General features: G+C 51.4%; 1 protein-coding gene across 3 annotated transcripts; it reads right to left on the reverse strand.

The window, feature by feature from the left end:
• Nucleotides 1-64: 64 nt before the first annotated feature.
• On the reverse strand, nucleotides 65-16,130 carry NQO2 (N-ribosyldihydronicotinamide:quinone dehydrogenase 2). 3 transcript variants are annotated; one of them, XM_079713750.1, is made up of 7 exons: nucleotides 16,025-16,130; nucleotides 14,653-14,796; nucleotides 12,739-12,903; nucleotides 5,424-5,554; nucleotides 3,258-3,371; nucleotides 2,264-2,365; nucleotides 65-700 (listed from the first exon to the last, which is right to left on the reverse strand). In XM_079713750.1, the coding sequence occupies exons 2-7, from the start codon at nucleotides 14,657-14,659 to the stop codon at nucleotides 524-526; spliced, it is 696 nt and encodes a 231-aa protein (XP_079569876.1). In that variant the 5' UTR covers nucleotides 14,660-14,796; nucleotides 16,025-16,130; the 3' UTR covers nucleotides 65-523. The 3 variants fall into 3 exon arrangements, with proteins under 3 accessions (XP_079569876.1, XP_079569875.1, XP_079569877.1); XM_079713749.1 differs by lacking the exons at nucleotides 14,653-14,796; nucleotides 16,025-16,130 and having other exon boundaries at nucleotides 12,739-13,003; XM_079713751.1 differs by lacking the exons at nucleotides 2,264-2,365; nucleotides 14,653-14,796; nucleotides 16,025-16,130 and having other exon boundaries at nucleotides 12,739-13,003.
• Nucleotides 16,131-19,108: the final 2,978 nt, after the last annotated feature.

Consider the following 19,108-nt stretch of genomic DNA (forward strand, 5'->3'; position numbering starts at 1 on the left):
CGCAAACACTGACAGGATGCCTTCTCACTACTGCTTGGAAACCTCGTTGTAACGGGCACGCAGGGATTGTAAAAATACGTTAAGTGGCTGCTCAATTAAAACTTCACAGTCATGATGCAAGTAAAAAAAAAAAAAAAAAAAAGACGGAAGAAGTAAGTCCAAACAGAGCATTCAAACACGAGCTGTGAACAGACTTTCCTATGCAAACAGAAATGCAAGGTGAGTTATGGAATACAACAAAACAAAACCTAACAAACCCAGTTCCAAGCCAGGAGAGCTACAGAAAAACACCACTACCCGCGAAGACTGAAGACAGGGAGATGGAAAAATATTAGAAATGAAAAGAAAGCCTGGGAGAATACGGACATCTGTCAGGAGAGAATCCGGGACAACCAGCGGGGGACGGGAGCCGCGAGTCGGCCTACACGACCCTGGAGACACAGTCACATCACCCCACACACCTGCTGCTCTGTCGTGCCGTCGTTTATTACACACACCAGCACCTCCCAGCGTGGCCCCGAGGTCACTGCCCGAAGTACCAGGGGGGCGAGCAGGGGATGGGCTCCTCCTTCCAGATGGTCTTCAGCCTCTGCGCCCAGGAGGCTACCATCTCCCTTCTTTCTTCTTCTGATGCAAATTCAGGAGCAAAACTGATATGAGGGGCAAGGACCTTAAATCCACAGAAGTGCAGCGTGCCGTGCTACAGCCGCAAAGAAAGGAGAGCAATGAGGAGCTGTCCTGCACACGCCATCCGTTCAGTCACCAAAGGGGACAGAAGACCTTTCATGCTACCAGTTAACCGAAAACAACGGAACTGCCCCAGAACCTCAGGACACGGCCGCTACCAGGGAGGTGAAGAGGGCTGGGCAGCGGCCAAGTTCCAAATTCTACTCTGATAACTGACATGAACCTTTAATCTCTGCTGTTGAGTCAGATACTGAAGTTTACGGTTTTGACTGGTTAGGCAAATTATGGCAAGTCATGCGATGGAATATTCTAGAATGAGGTTATTAGAGCTACAATGTGCTACCATGGAAGGTTGTTCAAGATACGCATTAAATGTAAACAGCAAGAAGAAACGTGAAGCGGTGTTTGTGGCACACCGTTTATGTAAAAAGATAAACATGATAAGCCTAATCATTAAAAGTATATATTTAAAAATATATATGGGCTGTAAAGAAATACATCAAATCATTGAAAGTGATTATTTTTAAGGGAGGAATTAAGGGGACTATTTTTATATTTTATAATCTCATTTTTTTCTATGCTATGTACTTCTGCAAACTGAAAAAAAGGTGAAGATTTTTTAAAAGCAAGAATTTAGGCCTGGCTAATGGCACCTAAGAGGCCCCTCGGCCTCTGCAGAGGAAGTTTGGGCTTCTACAGCTGAGCATCACTACATGGAACGACTATCCTGTCTCCTTTCAGAGATCGTTTTTCTAGAAATATCACTGTCCTCCGTCTGCACTCTTTCCCTAAACCCACACCCTGTCCAGGCCTGCCCCAGCAGGTGGGTGGGAGGCCGGGACCCACACCACCGCCTGCATTTTTAAAGCTCACAAACCCTTAACTACGTGATCTCTTCCGAGCTCAACACCCCCGCCTGACAACCGAGATGGGCAGCGTCCATGCAGGTCGCTGGGCCTCCCAGGAGTTCCCTACAGGACCCGGGGGCTGACCCGGGGCCCCCAGTTCCCTTCCTCAGCTCTGCCCCGCACCAGGGCACTTCCGCTGACCGCCGTCCTCGCCAACCCTGGGCCCAGGGCCCAGAGGCAGCTCGGCGTCCACCTGGGAGCGCAGCCCGGAGCTGAGTCCCGGGCTCCTGGAGTGGGGGTGGGGTCTGGGGAGGCGCCCAGTCGCTGGCTCCATGGAAACGTGCCCACTCACAAGGCTGTTGGATGCGGGCCAGGGAGCCCTTTGCCAGGGTTCCAGGCGATGCTGCCTCAGGAAGCAGAGTCAGAGTGTGGATGGCTCTGCCCTCCCGAATCGTGACACACACGGGCCACCGTAGGGCTCCTGTGTACCCCAGAGCACACCAGCCAACTAGGTTTGGCCTGGCCTCTGCCCAAACGATGGCAGAAGCTATCCTGATAACACGTTTTCCTCATTGGCGAGCCTTTCCAGTGCTACCAAGTAAATCATTAAAGAGGGCAGAGGCTGTCACTTCCTCTACCCAGGGAAGTCAGAACGGTCTGGCCTTCAGGCCTATGTCACACCTCATTTGTACCAGGGGAGCTGTGGGTCAGGGAAGGGTGTGGCGTACCTGGAGGGGCCACAGGAAGTATCGGAAGTCTCCGCTGGCTCCAGTTTTCCTGTACATGTCAGCCGTGCCGCCCGTGGTTAAGGACAGGATGGCTAGTTTACCCTGCGGAGGACACAGCACACGTGCTGGTGGGACCCCAGAGGACAGGGTAGGAAAGGCCACTGTGACTCCAGCCCAGAGGTTTATAATGACCGGGAGGGAAAACCCGAGGCCAGCTCCCCCGCACCCTTCCCTGATGGACAGACACACATTCCCATCTCCGTCCAGCCCAGCTGCAGGTGACAGCTACATCGAATGGAGAGAGCAGGGGACGACCAGAGGAATGGACGGGGCGCACACAGAGCTGACAGGCCCCGGTGCTGGTGGAGAGCGGGCTTCAGGGACACAGGGGAGGAGCGGGTGAGGCTGAGGCCAGACTTCGGAGCGGCTGGGAGGGCAAATGGCACCGCCCGCAGTGCCCGGCTCCTGGGGCCACTCAGCAAAGGGTGGCATCTTTTCACGGTCCAAGATGGATCTCATGACTCAGTGTTTTCTTTATATGCACTTATTTTCTGAGGATCTCAGAATTTAAAATGTCATTTGTTTTAGTGGGAAATCCATAGCTACCAGGTCCTGTGCATCTGCCAGGTTCCCCACAACCTCTTCCCTGGGGGCGAGGCATTATCCTGTTTTCAAGGTGGTTACCGTGACGCTCAGAGGTGAACAGGTGCGTGGCCAGTGATGAGCCCGCATCGTGGAGCAGGTGGCCCTCGGCAGCCGTCCCCAGGCCAGCCCAGGCCTCCCTGGCTGAGCACGCAGACAGACGTGGACGCTCTGTGTCCCTTACTCGAAGAAAAGCCCATGACCTTGGGAGCGACGCTTTCTCCCCCATGTAACCACATGGGGCCTTACAAACAGTTGGCGCTCAGTGTTTGGTTAAAAAATGCAAACTAGGAGCGACTTGCTGAGACGCCCCCTCCATCCCCGATGGACGCCGCCCCTCATCTGGCCATACCTTGAGGAGGCCGTCGTCGTAGAATCCCGGGATGTCGAAGGCAAAGCCCTGGCACAGCACCCTGTCCATCCAGCCCTTCAGGACGGCCGGCACGCTGAACCAGTACAGCGGGAACTGCAGGTGGAACAGGCAGGGAGCGCTGGGTCACTTCCGTGTTCCTCTGCCTGGGGGTTTGGGGGCGCCTCCTCCCCGGGCCCGGGCAGGCAGGTGTCACCAACGTGATGGGGAGGCTTCTCCCCGTTCTCTGAGGCACACGGCGTGGCGGTGACGGCCGGAGGGGCGGGCAGAGCCGACCGTCCTGGTCGCTGTCACAGGTGGCTCTGCGTCCCCCGGGATGGTCCCCGACCGCTTGCCCCTGACTGAGTGGGCCGGGAGGTGCTGACCCCCAGCCACGGGGCCAGAGGGAGGGTGTGGGAAAGAGTTTGCCCGTTTCCCCGCCTGGGGGTGAGACACGGCATCTGGGAGTCGGGCTGGGGTAGGTTCTGAGAAGTCTGATCCTCAGAGTCCACACACCAGCAGCACGGTCTCCCTGGAGTCCACTCCGGTCCCCACAGAAGCCCTAACACCACATCCAACAATATCATCAATGAAAAGAGATGAACACATGCAATAACCTGTTACCAAAGCTAGAAGGAAGCCCGTGTTTCACTATAAATCTAACTCAGGACTTGGCACTGAAATCCCAGCTCCACAACCTACTGCTGTGTGACGGTGGCAAGTTACTTAACCTCTCTGGGCCTCCTTAGCCTGATTTGCAAATCACTCACAGCACTGTGGTGAGGGGTCAATGACACATCACGGTGCCCAGAACAGGGTGAATGCTCAGTGAGTGGTGAGCTATGGTCATAGTAGCAGTGGTCACAGTGAATGACATTTGTATTAGTGTTGAACAAAAAAAAAATAAACATACATGCAGAGGCTCTGGGCAGAGTACAGGGAAAAGGGGTGGGGGTGGGGAGAAGACTGATGAGAAGAGGCAGGAATAAAGACAGCCTCTCACAGAAGGAACAGGCCTTGCCTGGTGTTCACCTTCCAGTCACGGGGGAGGAGGGAGCCTCGGGCTCCGTGTGCTCAGCCAGGAGCCCGCAGCGGAGGGGAGACAGAGCTGCGTGGGGTTCTGCTCGGACCAGGGGCCGGACTGCTGGGCATCATCACACGGCTACACGGTCCTGCGTGACTACCAGCGTGCCGGTGGTGAACCGCGGGCACTCAGGTGTGAGGAGGATGGAAGAACGGCCGCACTTGGACCACAGCCGGAGTCAAGGTCGCGGGGCTGCCGCCTCCGCATGCACAGGCGTAGTCTACGGGGCGTTTCTGCGCTGTGTCTGGGAACTGGCTCTGCGCCCACGGCAAGGGTGGTCCTGTTCCCCCGCCCACGCCCCGCCCCTCAGCAGGTTGGAAAACAGAGACGATGTGGACCCAGGAGATCCCTTCCTGGGAGGCTGGATCTAGTGACGCAGGGCAGAGGCCGAGCAGCCAGATCGGAGCGGAGCACCTGCCGTGGGGAACGGAGCAGACACCCCACGCCCCGCGCCACTGCCCTGAAGCCCACCACGGCCTGTCCTCGGGTTCCTGGGACCCAAGCGATCAGGGCCCTTACGATAAATCCCCTTCTCTCCTGGCCTGACTTGGATTTCTATCCACCCAACGACTCCCCAAAAGCACATTTACTCTGCTGCCATCATGCCCGCCTGGCTGGCCGTGGACGTAGCGTTCTGGGCAGCTCTTGTGCAGTGAAGCCTGCCAGGGAGAAAGGTGAGTGAGCACCAGGTGAGGGTAGGGGGGTGAGGCCACCCACAGGGCTTGACGACCAGGATACTTAAGGCAGCAGTTGCATCTGGCCTAAATTGCTCTGATAAACACCCACGTAGACAAATCTGGTTTCCATGCAGCCCCGCACCTCCTGGGCTAGGGATCAGAGAACGCAGGCAGCACCTCCTGCAGGGTCAGCCGTTTCAGGACCACAGGCTAAAGGGAAACCCCTGCTGTTTACTTGGGGGTCAGGATCTGAACGGGGGGTACGGGCTCCCTGGGTCTCTGGACCCAACGAGACCGAAGTTAAGTGCACAGATCGTAGCACCACCGCCCGGAGCGTGAACTCAGTATCGGGAAAGACTGCACACAGGACAAACCAAATCCGTTACCACAATCTGAGGGGAACCGAACCTGAAACATCACTAGGTCGGCCTCCTGGACCTTCTTCTGCTCGGCGATTATGTCGCTGGTCAGAGACCTCTTCTTGCAGGCCTCGTACGCTTCCACACTGTAGCTGAAGGACTCGGGGCGGGAGAGGGCGCCTGGAAGAACAGGACAGGGGTTTTCACCCAGGGGGCAGCCGCGGCCCATCCCGCCAATCCCACCAGCGCCACTGCTGCCTGGACGTCACTCCCCACCCCCGGCAGGTCACTGGGCAGTCACGGAGACCTGAGCACGCGCCAGGCCCTGGGGTCAGACTGTGGACGCAAAGAGAGCAAGCTACGTCCTTACCTTCTCCTAAGGGACTCAAAGTCCAGCAGAAGACATGGAGGAGAAACCACATGGTAACACACAGAACACGACCACTCAGCCTGCTAGATGTAATGTTACGGCAGACGGGCCTCACACCCCACAGAAGCAGCGGGCCTCACTCTGTGCGTGTAACAAGCGCTGCAGCCAGCTCTGCAGGGGCAGGTCAGGAGCGCACCCTGGGGATGAGTCGGTGAACGGGGTTCTGACGACGGAGTAGCAGTTTCGGGCAGCCAGGAGAAGCAGGGGACCTTCTGGGCAGAAGACGCAGACGGGACAACTTGGCCAGCCCAGGAGTGGGCCACCGGGAGCACAGCCGAGAACCTGCGGTGAGAGGCCGGGAGGCCCGCAGGTGACGTGACTGCAGGAATGGACCAGGGCTTGTGAGCCCGGCCGAGGGGCTTAAGCTTCTCCTGCACACAGGGGGCAGCTCCCCATGTATATAGGGAATGCTCCAATTCAGCTCTGGAAAAGCTCACTGTGGCCTCAGCAATTCAGGACAAGGCCTGGTAGGGGAGGGGCTCAGGCAGCAGCAGCGGGGGGAGAGGGGTCGGGCTGGAACCTGCAGCACCTAACCCTAACCCCTAACCCCTGACTCTAAGCCCTAACCCCTGACCCCAACCCCTAACACCTGACCCCGACCCTAACCCCCAACCCTAACCCCTGACCCCGACTGCAACCCCAACCCTAACCCCCAACCCTAACCCCTGACCCTGACCCCAACCCTAACCCCTGATGCTAACCCCTAACCCCTGACCCGGACCCTAACCCCCAACCCTAACCCCTGACCCCGACTGCAACCCTAACCCTAACCCCTGACCCCAACCCTAACCCCCAACCCTAACCCCTAACCCGACTCTAACCCCTAACCCTGACCCCGACCCTAGCCCCCAACCCTAACCCCTGACCTCGACCGCAACCCTAACCCCTAACCCTAACCCCTGACCCTGACCCCAACCCCTAACCCTCTAACCCTAACCCCTGACCCCGACCCCAACCCCTAACCCTCTAACCCTAACCCCTGACCCCGACCCCAACCCCTAACCCCCAACCCTCTAACCCTAACCCTGACCCCTAACCCTCTAACCCTAACCCTAATGCTCTAACCCTAACCCCTAACCCTAACCCCTGACCCTGACCTCAACTCTAACCCTCTAACCCTAGCCCCTAACCCTAACCCCTAACCTTAACCCCTAACCCTGACCCTGACCCTAACCCCTAACCCTAACCCTGACCCTAACCCCCAACCCTAACCCTCTAACCCTAACCCTAACCCTGGACAACTAGGCTGAAAGCCAAGTTAACACTTGATCTAGGCCTTCAGTGGTTCTCCTCAAGCAGCGTGATTCACCCAACCGCGCTGATCAGTGCTAACAACAGTCACCAGTGGTTGAGGATCCCCACGCACCACGCTATGCTCTGCAGCATCACCTTTCTATGTTCGTAACAACCCGACAGGCTGGGTAATTCCCAACCGACCAGAGAGAACATGGAGGCTGAGGGCCGAGCTCAAGGCCACGGGTCCCACATGGCAGCAGAGGGGACGGCGGGAGGCCCAGGTGCGGCCCCTGCAGCACACGGCCTGCAGAGGAGCCCAAGGAGAGGCCAGCCCTTCAGCAGCCACAGCTGAGAACATGCCAGGGCTCTGCTTCCTCCCTCAGCCTCCCCGGGGTTCATTTTCATTCAAAGCACCTGTTGGGACCCTTCTGTGCATGAGGTTCTGTACCGACCAGAGACCCTGAGCAGGAGAGCCTGTGTGTCAGGCAGGCTGCTGCCCACCGGGTGTGGAGCCCACAGAGGACACGGGGTGCTTCTGCTAATGGTAAACGGACACTAAAATGTGCATGGGCCACGAGTATTCTAGATAAATTAAGAAGTAAATATCAAAGCAAAGGTATCCAGATGTCATGGGAAAATGAGAATATTTTTGTAAGTGAGGACATGGAGAGGACTTTCTCAGTAAGACAGGGAGTCCAGAGCCATGGAAACCTACTGACTCACAGCTTGAAACGAAAGCTGGAGACAGAGTAAGCCTAAGTCAACAGGGGAACTCGTAAGTTATAGCAGGTACCATGAAGCGCCATGCACTCATTAAAAAGACTCCCCAAAGCTCTAGTGAATAAAGCAAATCCCCACTTACATCTGTACCTATAGAGTTTCTAAGCTCTACACAGATATGCATTTTGCTGCTATTTGGAGTAAGATCTACAATGACCCACACCACAGAGTTCGGCCTGCTTGTCCCTGGGGGCCATGCAGGACCAGGAGGGCATGTGAAGGAGCTGTGGTCTTCACCCTCTGCCCACCTGTTCACCACATTTAAGATACTTTATACAAAGAGCCTGTGTCACTTGATTCACTGAAAACCAGGGGCTCCTCCACATAATACTCTCTATCTCCCCAGTCCCTGCTTTGCTGTTCGCTCAGTGAAAAGAATTGTTTGGTTTATTAAAAGGAAATAGACAGGGACCTCCCCGGTGGTCCAGTGGGTAAGACTCCATGCTTCCAATGCAGGGGGCCTGGGTTCAATCCCTGATCGGGGAATTAGATCCCACATGCTGCAAGTAGGACCCCGCGCAGCCAAAATAAATAAATAAATAAATATTGTTTTTTTAAAAAAGGGAAGGGCTCCCCTGGTGGCGCAGTGGTTGAGAATCTGCCTGCCAATGCAGGGGACACAGGTTCGAGCCCTGGTCCGGGAAGATCCCAAATGCCACGGAGCAAGTAAGCCCGTGCTCCACAACTACTGATCCTATGCTCTAGAGCCTGCGAGCCACAACTACTGAGCCTGTGCACGGCAACTACAGAAGCCTGCATGCCTAGAGCCCATACTCTGCAACAAGAGAAGCCACCGCAATGAGAAGCCCGCACACCGCAACCAAGAGTAGCCCCTGCTTGCCGCAACTAGAGAAAGCCCGTGCACAGCAACAAAGACCCAACGCAGCCAAAAAAATAAATCAATAAAATTAAAAAAAAAAAGAAGGGAAGACAAGAAAAGACAAGGATGTCAGCTATTACCATCAGCACTAAATACTAAATCTGGGGATCTTGTTAACCCAATTGCAAACAGAAGGAAATCAAAGGTAATTAATTTAAAATTAAAATTCCTGGAAAACCACAGGTGAAATTATCATTATTTGCAGATGACCTGACTGTGTATCAGGAAAGCCCCAGAGAATCAGCTGAAAACTACAAACAGTAAGAAAATTAGTAGCAGCCACATACACGCACACACAGATGAGTCCTCTTCATATAGAGCAGGGGTCCCCAACCCCCTGGCTGCGGACTGGTACCGGTCCTCGGCCTGTTAGTAACTGGGCTGCACAGCAGGAGGTGAGCAGCGGGCAAGGGAGAGAAGCTTCATCTGCGTTTACAGCCGCTCCCCATCGCTCACATCACCGCCTGAACCATCCCTCGCCCCAGTGCATGGAAACACTGTCTTCCACGAGACCCATCCCTGGTGCCATAAAGGCTGGGGACTGCTGACACAGAGGAACAAAACCCAGTTAGTAAGAATTATGTGAGACCTGCAGGAAGAAAACTCGGAAACAGACCTGGAAGGTTGTGAGAGCACATGAGCAAATGAGGAGCCACGCCTGTCACTGGGACAGAAAGAACTTCACGAGGCTGAGTCATCTGTAAACTTAATGGGACCTCAATAAAAAGATCATCTGTTAGTGTCCATCATCAGATGAGTGGATGAAGAAGATGTGGCACATATATACAATGGAATATTACTCAGCCATAAAAAGAAACGAAATTGAGTTATTTGTAGCGAGGTGGATGGACCTACAGTCTGTCATACAGAGTGAAGTAAGTCAGAAAGAGAAAAACAAATACCGTATGCTAACACATATATATGGAATCTAAGAAAAAAAGAAAAAAAAAGGTCATGAAGTACTTAGGGGTAAGACGGGAATAAAGACACAGACCTACCAGAGAATGGACTTGAGGATATGGGGAGGGGGAAGGGTAAGCTGTGACAAAGTGAGAGAGTGGCATGGACATATATACACTACCAAACATAAAATAGATAGCTAGTGGGAAGCAGCTGCATGGCACAGGGAGATCAGCTGGGTGCTTTGTGACCACCTAGAGGGGTGGGATAGGGAGGGTGGAAGGGAGATGAAAGAGGGAAGAGATATGGGAACATATGTATATGTATAACTGATTCCCTTTGTTATAAAGCAGAAACTAATACACCATTGTAAAGCAATTAGACTCCAATAAAGATGTTAAAAAAAAGATCATCTGTTACCTTTTGAATCTTGCCAGCCAAAGGTTGGCACTTGCCATCTGCCTCTACAAGGATTAAGTCACAAACTGCTGTGACCACGAACCTTCAACACGCCCTGAAAGGAGTTCAGGGTGGAGATCAGGAATGAGGCCCTCTGTGCTCCCGGAAAAACTGGCAGAACAGGCCTTCAGAGAGTTAGATCTTTCCAGGAGAAGAGTTTATGAGCCCAATTCTTGCATCTCTTTGTATCTAGAAAAGCACTAGCATCACTAACGGAGACGTGTGCTCCTCGTGACCGCAGCAACCTTCTGCCAAACTGTGTGCTCAGCTGCACGCACCCCCTTCACCAAAATCACACATATCCTGACTTCCCCCCCACCTCTTGGGAGCAGCTCCTCAGAGCTCTCGGAGAGGCTGTGTCCTGGGCTATAGTCCTCATTTTGACCCAAATGAAACTTAACTCCCAGCTCTCACGTTGTGCATTTTTTTTTCAGTGGACAATCTGGAAAGCTAATTCAAAAGATTTTATGGAAAAGTAAAACTAGTCAGAAAAAAAATAGAAAATAAGACAAATGAGGGTGACCTAACTCTATCAGATATTAAATAAATTATTTGCCAAAATAATTAAAGCCATGTGGTACTGAGTCATGGATAGGAAAACAAAAGCAGAATACAAAGTTTAGAAGAGAATAAAACATATGTGGGAATTCAGATCACAATGAAGGTGGCATTTTAAATTGGGGCAAATAGCTGGATCATGTAATAAATGGTGATGAGAGAGCTGGGTAAGTACTTGGAAAAAACGATCCACACCTCACATCATGCACCAAAGTAAATTCTGAATAGAGAACGTACTTAAATTTAAAGAGTGGAACCTGTCAAATACCAGAAGAAACTATAACACCTTTAAAAAATAAGCTTAGCGTTTACATGACACAAAATACACAGGTCAAAAGCCAACTAAGCAAAAGTAAATGAAATTCTGCATGAAAAAAGCCACCATAGTAAAGTCAAAACTAAAAAAAAAAAAGGAATAGGTAAAAATATATTTACAATTCATATACAAAACTGTGTACTCAGGGACCATTTTTCCACCTGTCAGATTGGCAATTACCAAACAATTGGTTAAATGAGGAAATGAGCACTTGCAAACACTGCTGGGGGTAAACTGGTACAGCACCTACAGAAGGCAATTTGATATTATCTACGGAAATTCAAAACGCACATTCCCTCTGACCAGCAACTCCATTCTAGGTACACCTGCACAGATAGGAAAACACGTATGGCCACGACCGTGTGCTGCAGCTCTGTTATCACAGCAAACGTGAGAAACAACCAAAAGTGCCCATTAGTGGCAGCTACTTAAACCATGGCTCCTCCATACAATGGGGGACTTCGCAGCAGAAAAAAAGAAAGCAACATGCAAAACAACATATGTAACATGTTCCCATTTTTTAAAAAGTGGAGGGAAAATGGAGGCTATGCCCTTAATTGCTCTAGGTACATCCAGAGATAGCGCAGACTCACTCCAGAAAGATGCACAGGTAACGGGTGACACTGGTTTCCTTGGGGGCAGAGGAACCGGGTGGCTGGGGATGGGGGAAAGGACTGGCACTGAGACCTTTTTGACTTGAGGACTCTCCATCATGTGCGATGATAAGCTTTGTTTTCAAACTTTTTTTAATTAAAAACATTACAAAGAAGGCAAAATCCCCCAATCTGATTTAAAAATGGGCAGAGGATCTGAACAGACATCTTTCCGAAGAAAACACACAGATGGCCGACAGGCATGTGAAAAGATGCTCGACATCACTAATCATCAGGGATGCAAATCAGAACCACAGTGAGCTATCACTTCACACCGGTCAGAATGGCCATCATCAAAAAGACAAGAGACAAGTGCAGGTCCTCACCGTGGAGAAAAGGGGACCCTCATGCACTGTTGTGGGAATGTAAAGTGCAGCCACTACAGAGGACAGTGTGGAGGTTTCCTCCCCAAAATTAAAAATAGAGTTACTATCCAGCAATCCCACTTCTGGGTATTTACCCAAAGAAAAGGAACACAGTAACTCAAAAAGATATCTGCACCCCTATGTTCACTGAAGCATTATTCACAACAGCCAAGATACGAAAACAACCTAAATGCCCATCAACGGATGAAGAAAAGGTGATATATAAACACAATGGAATATCATTCAGCCACAAAGAAAGAAACCTTGCCATTTTCAGCAACATGGATGGACTTGGAGGGTATCATGCTAAGTGAAATAAGTCAGGCAGAAAAAGACAAATACTGTATGATCTCACTTATATGCGGAATCTTAAAAAACAAAACAAAAAAATAACTGAGCTCGTGAATACAGAAAACAGATTGGTGGCTGCCTGGGGCAGGGGCTGGAGGGTGTGTGTAATACAGGTAAAGAGGGCCGGAAGAGCAAACTTTCAGTTATAAATGACTGAATCACGGGGATGTCATGCACAGCTTGGTGACTACAGGTAGGACTGCCGCACATATGAAAGAGTGGATCTTCAAAGTTCTCATCAAGAGGGGAAAAAAGTGAAACTATGTGTGATGACGAACGCTAACTGGACTTGTCATCATTTTGCAATGTATACCAACATCGCATCCTTATTTTATACACCTGAAATGAATACAACATTATGTCAATTATACCTCAGTAAAAAGACACACACAAGGAAGAAAGTTTAAAAAACCAGAGCATTTATTCCATGACTCACCAGTGATATCTTTCCTTGTGGCCCTCGGCTCAAAGTCCATGGCATAGAGATCAGATACGGTGACGGTGCAGCCCTGCCGGCTCAGTTCAGCCACCGCCACGTCCTTCAAGGACCCGTTGAAAGACCGGGGCTCTTGGTGCGCGTAGACGATGAGCACTTTCTTACCTAAATCCGGACAAGAAACCATTTCTCTTGAAGAATAATTCCTCTTTGTCAAAATTCAACAAGGACTAAGATGACAATGAAACATGTAGGTGCATCACCATGGTTGAAGCTAAGTAAGAAAGACCAATCCTTTTTATGGCTAACAGTTTTAAAACAATGATCATTTAAAAAAAATCTAACTATGTCATAGTTCATCATTACTTGAGTTTACTAACACACAAATATACGACGAGTCAAGTAACAATTCCTCAAGAGTAACACAACTGAGTTCCTTAAAAGCCCAATCTGGGCTTCCCTGGTGGCGCAGTGGTTGAGTCCACCTGCCGATGCAGGGGACACGGGTTCATGCCCCGGTCTGGGAAGATCCCACGTGCCGTGAAGCGGCTGGGCCCGTGAGCCATGGCCGCTGAGCCTGCGCATCCGGAGCCTGTGCTCCACGATGGGAGAGGCCACGGCGGTGAGAGGCCCGCGTACCGTTAAAAAAAAAAAAAAAAAAGCCCCATCTGTCCTGGTTATTATCCTCCATAAGTTTTAGCCGTGTTGCCTAATATTAGGATAAGAAACTACCGTGACTAATCTTTTGTGCTAACCCTTTGTTGGAAGGCATCAGCCACGGACACACAGCTCTGCTTCTTTCCCCTCCATCAAAAATTGACACTTAAGACATCAAAAACCAGATCCCTAGTCCCATGGGAGAGGCAGGGCCTGCGTCAAGTCCTGCTTTTGGGGGCGAGGCTGAGGGCAAGAGGCTCTAAGACGACCAGCGTTACAGGGCCCGGCTGTGTCAATACCAACAGCCTCTGAAGCAGTACTTTCCTCGTTCAGAAGATTATGTGAGGTTAGGTACCGATTTCTTCCAGAAGGCAGCTGTAGGGATTTGTTTAAATCTTCCCTGGGAATGTCTGAGACCAAAATGTTTAAACTCTTGATTTATATTATTCTGTTTAGGCCCTTAAGGAGAAAATATAAACGTCAGTTGGAACCAAACAGCTCTGGGGTATTCAGCTGAGTGTAAAGGTTGAATCCAACAAGTGAAATTAATGATTAACAGTTTTACTTTAACCTCTCAGACTCATTTGTTGTAAGGGAACTCCACTTGGGGGCTTAATAGGAAAAAGGATACACATGAACTGGGGAGAGTGTTGCCTCCCAGGGGATATTTCACAAGGTCTGGAGACGTTTCTGGCTGTCACTTCCAGAGGGAGGCAAGGCTGGCATACAGGAGACAGAGCCCAAGGCTGCTGCTAAACATCCTACAAGTACAGACAGGTCCCACAACACAGGGCTATCTAGCCCCAAAGGTCAGCAGTGCCGAGGCTGACAAACCCTAACGGACGACGCAGTGTGTAAAATAACGTGAACGTTTATGTTCTGAAATGAAAGGATTTTCATCTTTTGTTGAAAAAAAAGATGTCACAGAATGGGATGTGTGTGAGTCATGCTGAATCTTTAACCATCGTAACTCTTGGGGCTCATTCACTCAATATCTATTTATTGAGCACCTACTATGTCCTCTGGGTGGTCATCCCAGAGGATGGAGGCAAAGCAAAGACAGGATAAGCATTAGATTTTGATGGGGCTGAAATGGACAGTAAGAAAACACAAAACGAGAGAATTGCAGATACCAGTGCACATTATAAACAGGTTTTATACACTTCAGTGCTGTCGGGAGTTTTTATAACAAGGTATTCAATTTCTAACTAAAATTTTAATTTAAAGAAGCTTAACTCCCCCATGGCTAATAGTCACCTGCCATATTCTAGGAAGATGGGTATTTTTCTCTCTGGATGCTGCCAAGAGGAGGGTCTGCGGTGAACTCTGGGCACAGAAGGACTGCGTGTGGTGGGCCCTGGGCTCTCAGGCGCAATCACTCTCCTCAGTGACCCCAACAATCTAGAAGAGAAAACAAACACTGAGGGACAGGGGGAGAGTGGTGGGGAGGGTCGAGGTACAGCCACAGACAGGTTCAGGCAGAGGGAAGAGGGAGGGTAAGACAGGCGGTGGGAGTGGCCAGGTGTTCAAGGAAGCCTGCATGATGCACCTGGGGTTAAAACAGAGCCCTGGGTGGTGGGAGATTCGGTCCAAGAGATGGGTGAGTCTGCAGGACAGGGGCAAAGACTTTACCCTGAGCCTAACAGAAAGCCATTGGAGCATGTTATGCAGGAGAGTGATGGGACCTGATCACCTCGGACAGGTCATCAGTGTCACTCCAGACTCGGGGAACACCTCATCCTGAGATCCCGAGGGTCAGGGCCCAAAGACATTTTGGTTTGGTTAAAAACCATTTAATTTTAATGCCTACAGCAGGGCATGCATTCCCCTCTTGCTTTGCTGGGCCCAGTTTACCTATTTACATCACCCGCCAGGCCACTGGAGGCCACTGAATTTCTGACTCCCGCTCTGGTCAATTCTCCTAGTTGTACAGAATAAGAAACTGAGGCCCAAGAAGTCGGCTACTAGCCCAACACTTCCCCCACTGACCTTCCCTACCTGCTGCCCCTGCACAGCTGCGGTACTTCCCCCTTCCTCGGAAATTATACACTTACCAGGTCAACAGGAAAAAAGAGCCATGTGGTTGTTAAACACTATATATCACATCAAATGCGCTGATAATTTGATGTACATTACTTCGTCCTAATCTCCGCGACCGTTCCTCTCTGCCTACACTTGGGTTCTTTCCATCCCCCCTAGAACTACAAATAGCCATACAGGAAGCATACACTGAGTACACGTTTCTCTTCTCGAATTTCTCTGGCTGAGAATCTCAGGGGCTAAAGTTAAAGAAGCTGAGTTCCAGGGCCTGGTACAGACTGGACGGTATGCGGGGCAGAGGCCGAGCCGGAACTCGGAGGCCCGCGGGCCTAGGCCAGGTCACCGCGACGCCCACTCGCTGACCCCGGGCTGCCCGCTTCCCGTCTGCAACTGGGGTCAGCGCTGCCCGAGTCCAGGGCGGAGGGCAGCGGCTGAGGGCAGCGGCTGAGGGCAGCGAAGGGCCTGCTCGCCCTGTGCCCCAACCTCGTACTTGCAGAAGAGGCGCCTCGGGCACGCGGGGAGTGGGAACCCGCAGAAGTCCTCGCCTTGGAAAGGGTCCCCAAGCCCGCCCCCCAGCGGGCGCACTCACCTCAGCCAGCGCGCGAACGCCCAGGACGAGGGCAGGACGCGGGCAGGACGCGGACTTCCTCCGGAAGAACGTCCGACGTCCACGCCACGTTCTGGCCACGCGGGCCACGCACTCGCAGACGTCGGCGGGCGGACGCGCTTTGCGCGGCTGACGCGGGGAGTCCGCCAGCGGGGCCCCGCCCCGAGCGCAGCCCTGGCCACGCCCACCATCGCCCACGAACACCGCCCCGCCTCGTCCTAGACTACGCCCCGCCCCCGAGCGCAGCCCGGCCCCGCTCCCCGCCCCGCCCCGCCCCCAAGCCCGACCAGTCTGGATCTCTCCCCGCACTCGGAGCCCCGCCCCTGCCCTGTCCCCGCCCCCGGGCTCTGCCCAGCGCCAGCCCGGGCCCTCGTGTCCGAGCGGGACCCGGTGGCTCCGCGCGGTGGCGGCTGGAGGGATTGTAGTGCTGGGAAGATGGGGGCGCCCCTGCCGGCGCCTCACGTCTCCTTCACCCCCAGGCGGGTGTCCAGGGTAACGATTGAAGGTCGGGGCATAACACTCAACGTTAAAAAGGATGAACTATCGATGCACCCAGCAGCCTGTGCGAGTCTGCAGAGAATCATGCTGAACGAAAAATGCCAATCCCAAAATGGTCCGTCCTGTATGATTCCATTTATGTAACATTTTTGAGGTGAGAAATTCTAGAAACGGAGAACAGATAAGTGGTTGCCAGGGTTTAGGGGGCGGGTGTGATTATAAGAGGGACCTTGTGGTGATGGGAATGTTTGGTGTGTGACCGCATCCTAGTGGTGACGTTGTACTGTGGTTTGGCCAGATGTTTTTATTGGAGAGGCTGGGTAAAGAGCACATAGGACGAAGGTTCAAGGCCAAGGAGATCCCCTAGAAGGCAGAGAGGCCTGTGGATGTGTGGGCGAGGGGTGCTGGTGAGCCGTTTGGGCTAATTTTCTCCTTTTCCCTTTTCCCAGCACTTGTAACACCTCATTTGGTAGCCCACCTGCCATTGCGACCCATCCAAGGACCCTCCCCAAACGCTCTGCCTTGATTTCCGGTGTCCTGGGATGGCCCTTTAGAGCAGAAGGAAGATTTTCCCCGCTTGTGTAATGTTCCTAATGAAAATAACTGCAGCTGCTGTTTGCACACCAGCGTCAGGGGGTGGTCTGTCTGCAGCTGATGTTTTCCTTGGGTTCAGAAGTGAGGACATGGCCTCGCTGTGACATGCTCTCGTGCCAGCAGGCGACAGGCCACCTTGTCTTGTGAGCCCAGGAGGTCCTGGGGGACGTTTTCATTTTAGAATGACCTTTATCCGAGGGAAAAGTTGTAGAGGCATTTCCGAACGTATTAGAATGTCCTCAAAGATGAAATTTGGTTGTTTTCCCCCCTTTCTTGTGAGACTCACTGAGATGATGTCCTCATATCATCTTTGTGTCACAGAAAGTAAATGAGTGCAACTAAGAAAGGTAGGTGTAGGCGCTCTGAAATAACTGAAGGTAGGCTTCCTTACAAGGAGGGCGAGTGACGCTGTTGTCCCATGGGAGGGGTGTGTTCACGTCTTTTGTGCTTTGAGGACCTATAAGGAAAACAGCCAGACCTCCGGGTGGTGTGGATCCCGTGGGAGGACCCGGTAACTGTGGAGCAGCAGGTGCTGGAACCAGCCAGGGAGCCGTCCAGTCCTTGGTGTGGGAATGAAAGCGCTGAGCTCTAAGAGAGACCAAGATGCGACATCACCTCTGAAAACCAGCAGGTGCAGGGAGCACCTGGGGCCGCGCTTTGGTTCAAGTCCGCCACGCGACAGCACCATCTTGTGGCCGCGAGAGGAATCACAGGTGTGGATGGAGCGTTGCCGGTGGGCCTTCAGGATGGCGGAAGCGCCTGTGATTGATTCAGTAGGAGCCCGTCCGGCAAAGGGAAATAACAGAACTCCCTGCTAATCTGGTATTTACTGCAAACAAATAAGATGGAACCGCATTTGTATCCTGAGTCCAAGGAGAAGGTGGTGCTCTTAAAACGATATAAATAGGTTTAGCATCAGCAATAAGCATCGCCTCTAGGGGCTCCCCTTGCTGTGAAGAAATGCAGGCACAGGCTTAGGCATCCCAGGCAAGGGGGCAGTTAAGCCAGCTGTATACTTCCTCTTCTCCCCAACTCCCCCTGTTTGTGTTTCAGATGAAAGTTAACATCGAGGGCTACCTTAAGACTAATGAAAGTAGCCTGAACTTTCTCCTAGAGAAGTAGTTACTTTTGGTTTTATTTAATGACTTTTCTTTCCCTCTGCTAACAGCATCCCCTTTCTTTTTGGAAACAAACTCTTCCCAATAACATAGTTTTTTTTTTTATTGTAGTAAAATCTGTATAACATAAGATTTGCCATTTCAACTATTTTAAGTACACAATTCCGTGGCATTAATTACATTCACAATATTATGCAACATCACTATTTGTATTTCAAAAAATTCTTCATCACCCCAAACAGAAACGCAGTAATCATTAAGCAGTAACTCCCCCCTCCACCCAGGTCCTGGTAACATATAATCTTCTTTCTGTCTCCATGAATTCGCCTATTCTAGATATTTCATACAAGTGGAATCATACAATAGGTGACCTTTTGTGTCTGGCTTACTTCACTTAGCAAAATGTTTTCAAGGTTCATCCATATTGTAACATGTATCAGAGCTTCATTCCTTTCTATGGCTGAATACAATTCCAGTTTATGAATATACCACATTTTGTTTATCCTTTCATATGTTGATGGACACTTGGGTCATTTGGCTATTGCGAATAATGCTGCAATAAATACTGGTGCACACGTATCTGAGTCCCTTTTAAAAAATCTTTTGGGTGTATACCTAGGAGTGAAATTGCTGGGTCATATGGTAACTGTTTAAGGAACTGCCAAACTGGTTTTCACAGTGGCTCCACCGCTTTACATTCCCACTGATTCCTCCACATTTCTCACCAACATTTGTTATGTTGCTTTTTTGGTTATTATTATAGCGGTCCTAACGTCTGAAGTGGTATCTCATTGTGGTTTTGTTATTCATTTTCCTGATGACTAATGATGTTGAGCATCTTTTCTTGGGCTCATTG

The sequence above is a fragment of the Hyperoodon ampullatus genome, assembly GCF_949752795.1.
Source record: "Hyperoodon ampullatus genome assembly, chromosome: 10".
NCBI classification, from domain to species: Eukaryota; Metazoa; Chordata; class Mammalia; order Artiodactyla; family Ziphiidae; genus Hyperoodon; species Hyperoodon ampullatus.

What these genes read in the sequence shown, in the direction of transcription:
- NQO2 (XM_079713749.1), bottom strand. Translation starts at nt 12,925, where the DNA reads ATGGTTTCTTGTCCGGATTTAGGTAAGAAAGTGCTCATCGTCTACGCG. An exon ending in CACAAGGAAAGATATCACTG is followed by an intron (nt 5,555 to 12,738) that starts GTGAGTCATGGA and finishes CTGTTCTTCCAG; the next exon opens with GCGCCCTCTCCCGCCCCGAG. An exon ending in ACGACGACGGCCTCCTCAAG is followed by an intron (nt 2,366 to 3,257) that starts GTATGGCCAGAT and finishes TGTCCTCCGCAG; the next exon opens with GGTAAACTAGCCATCCTGTC.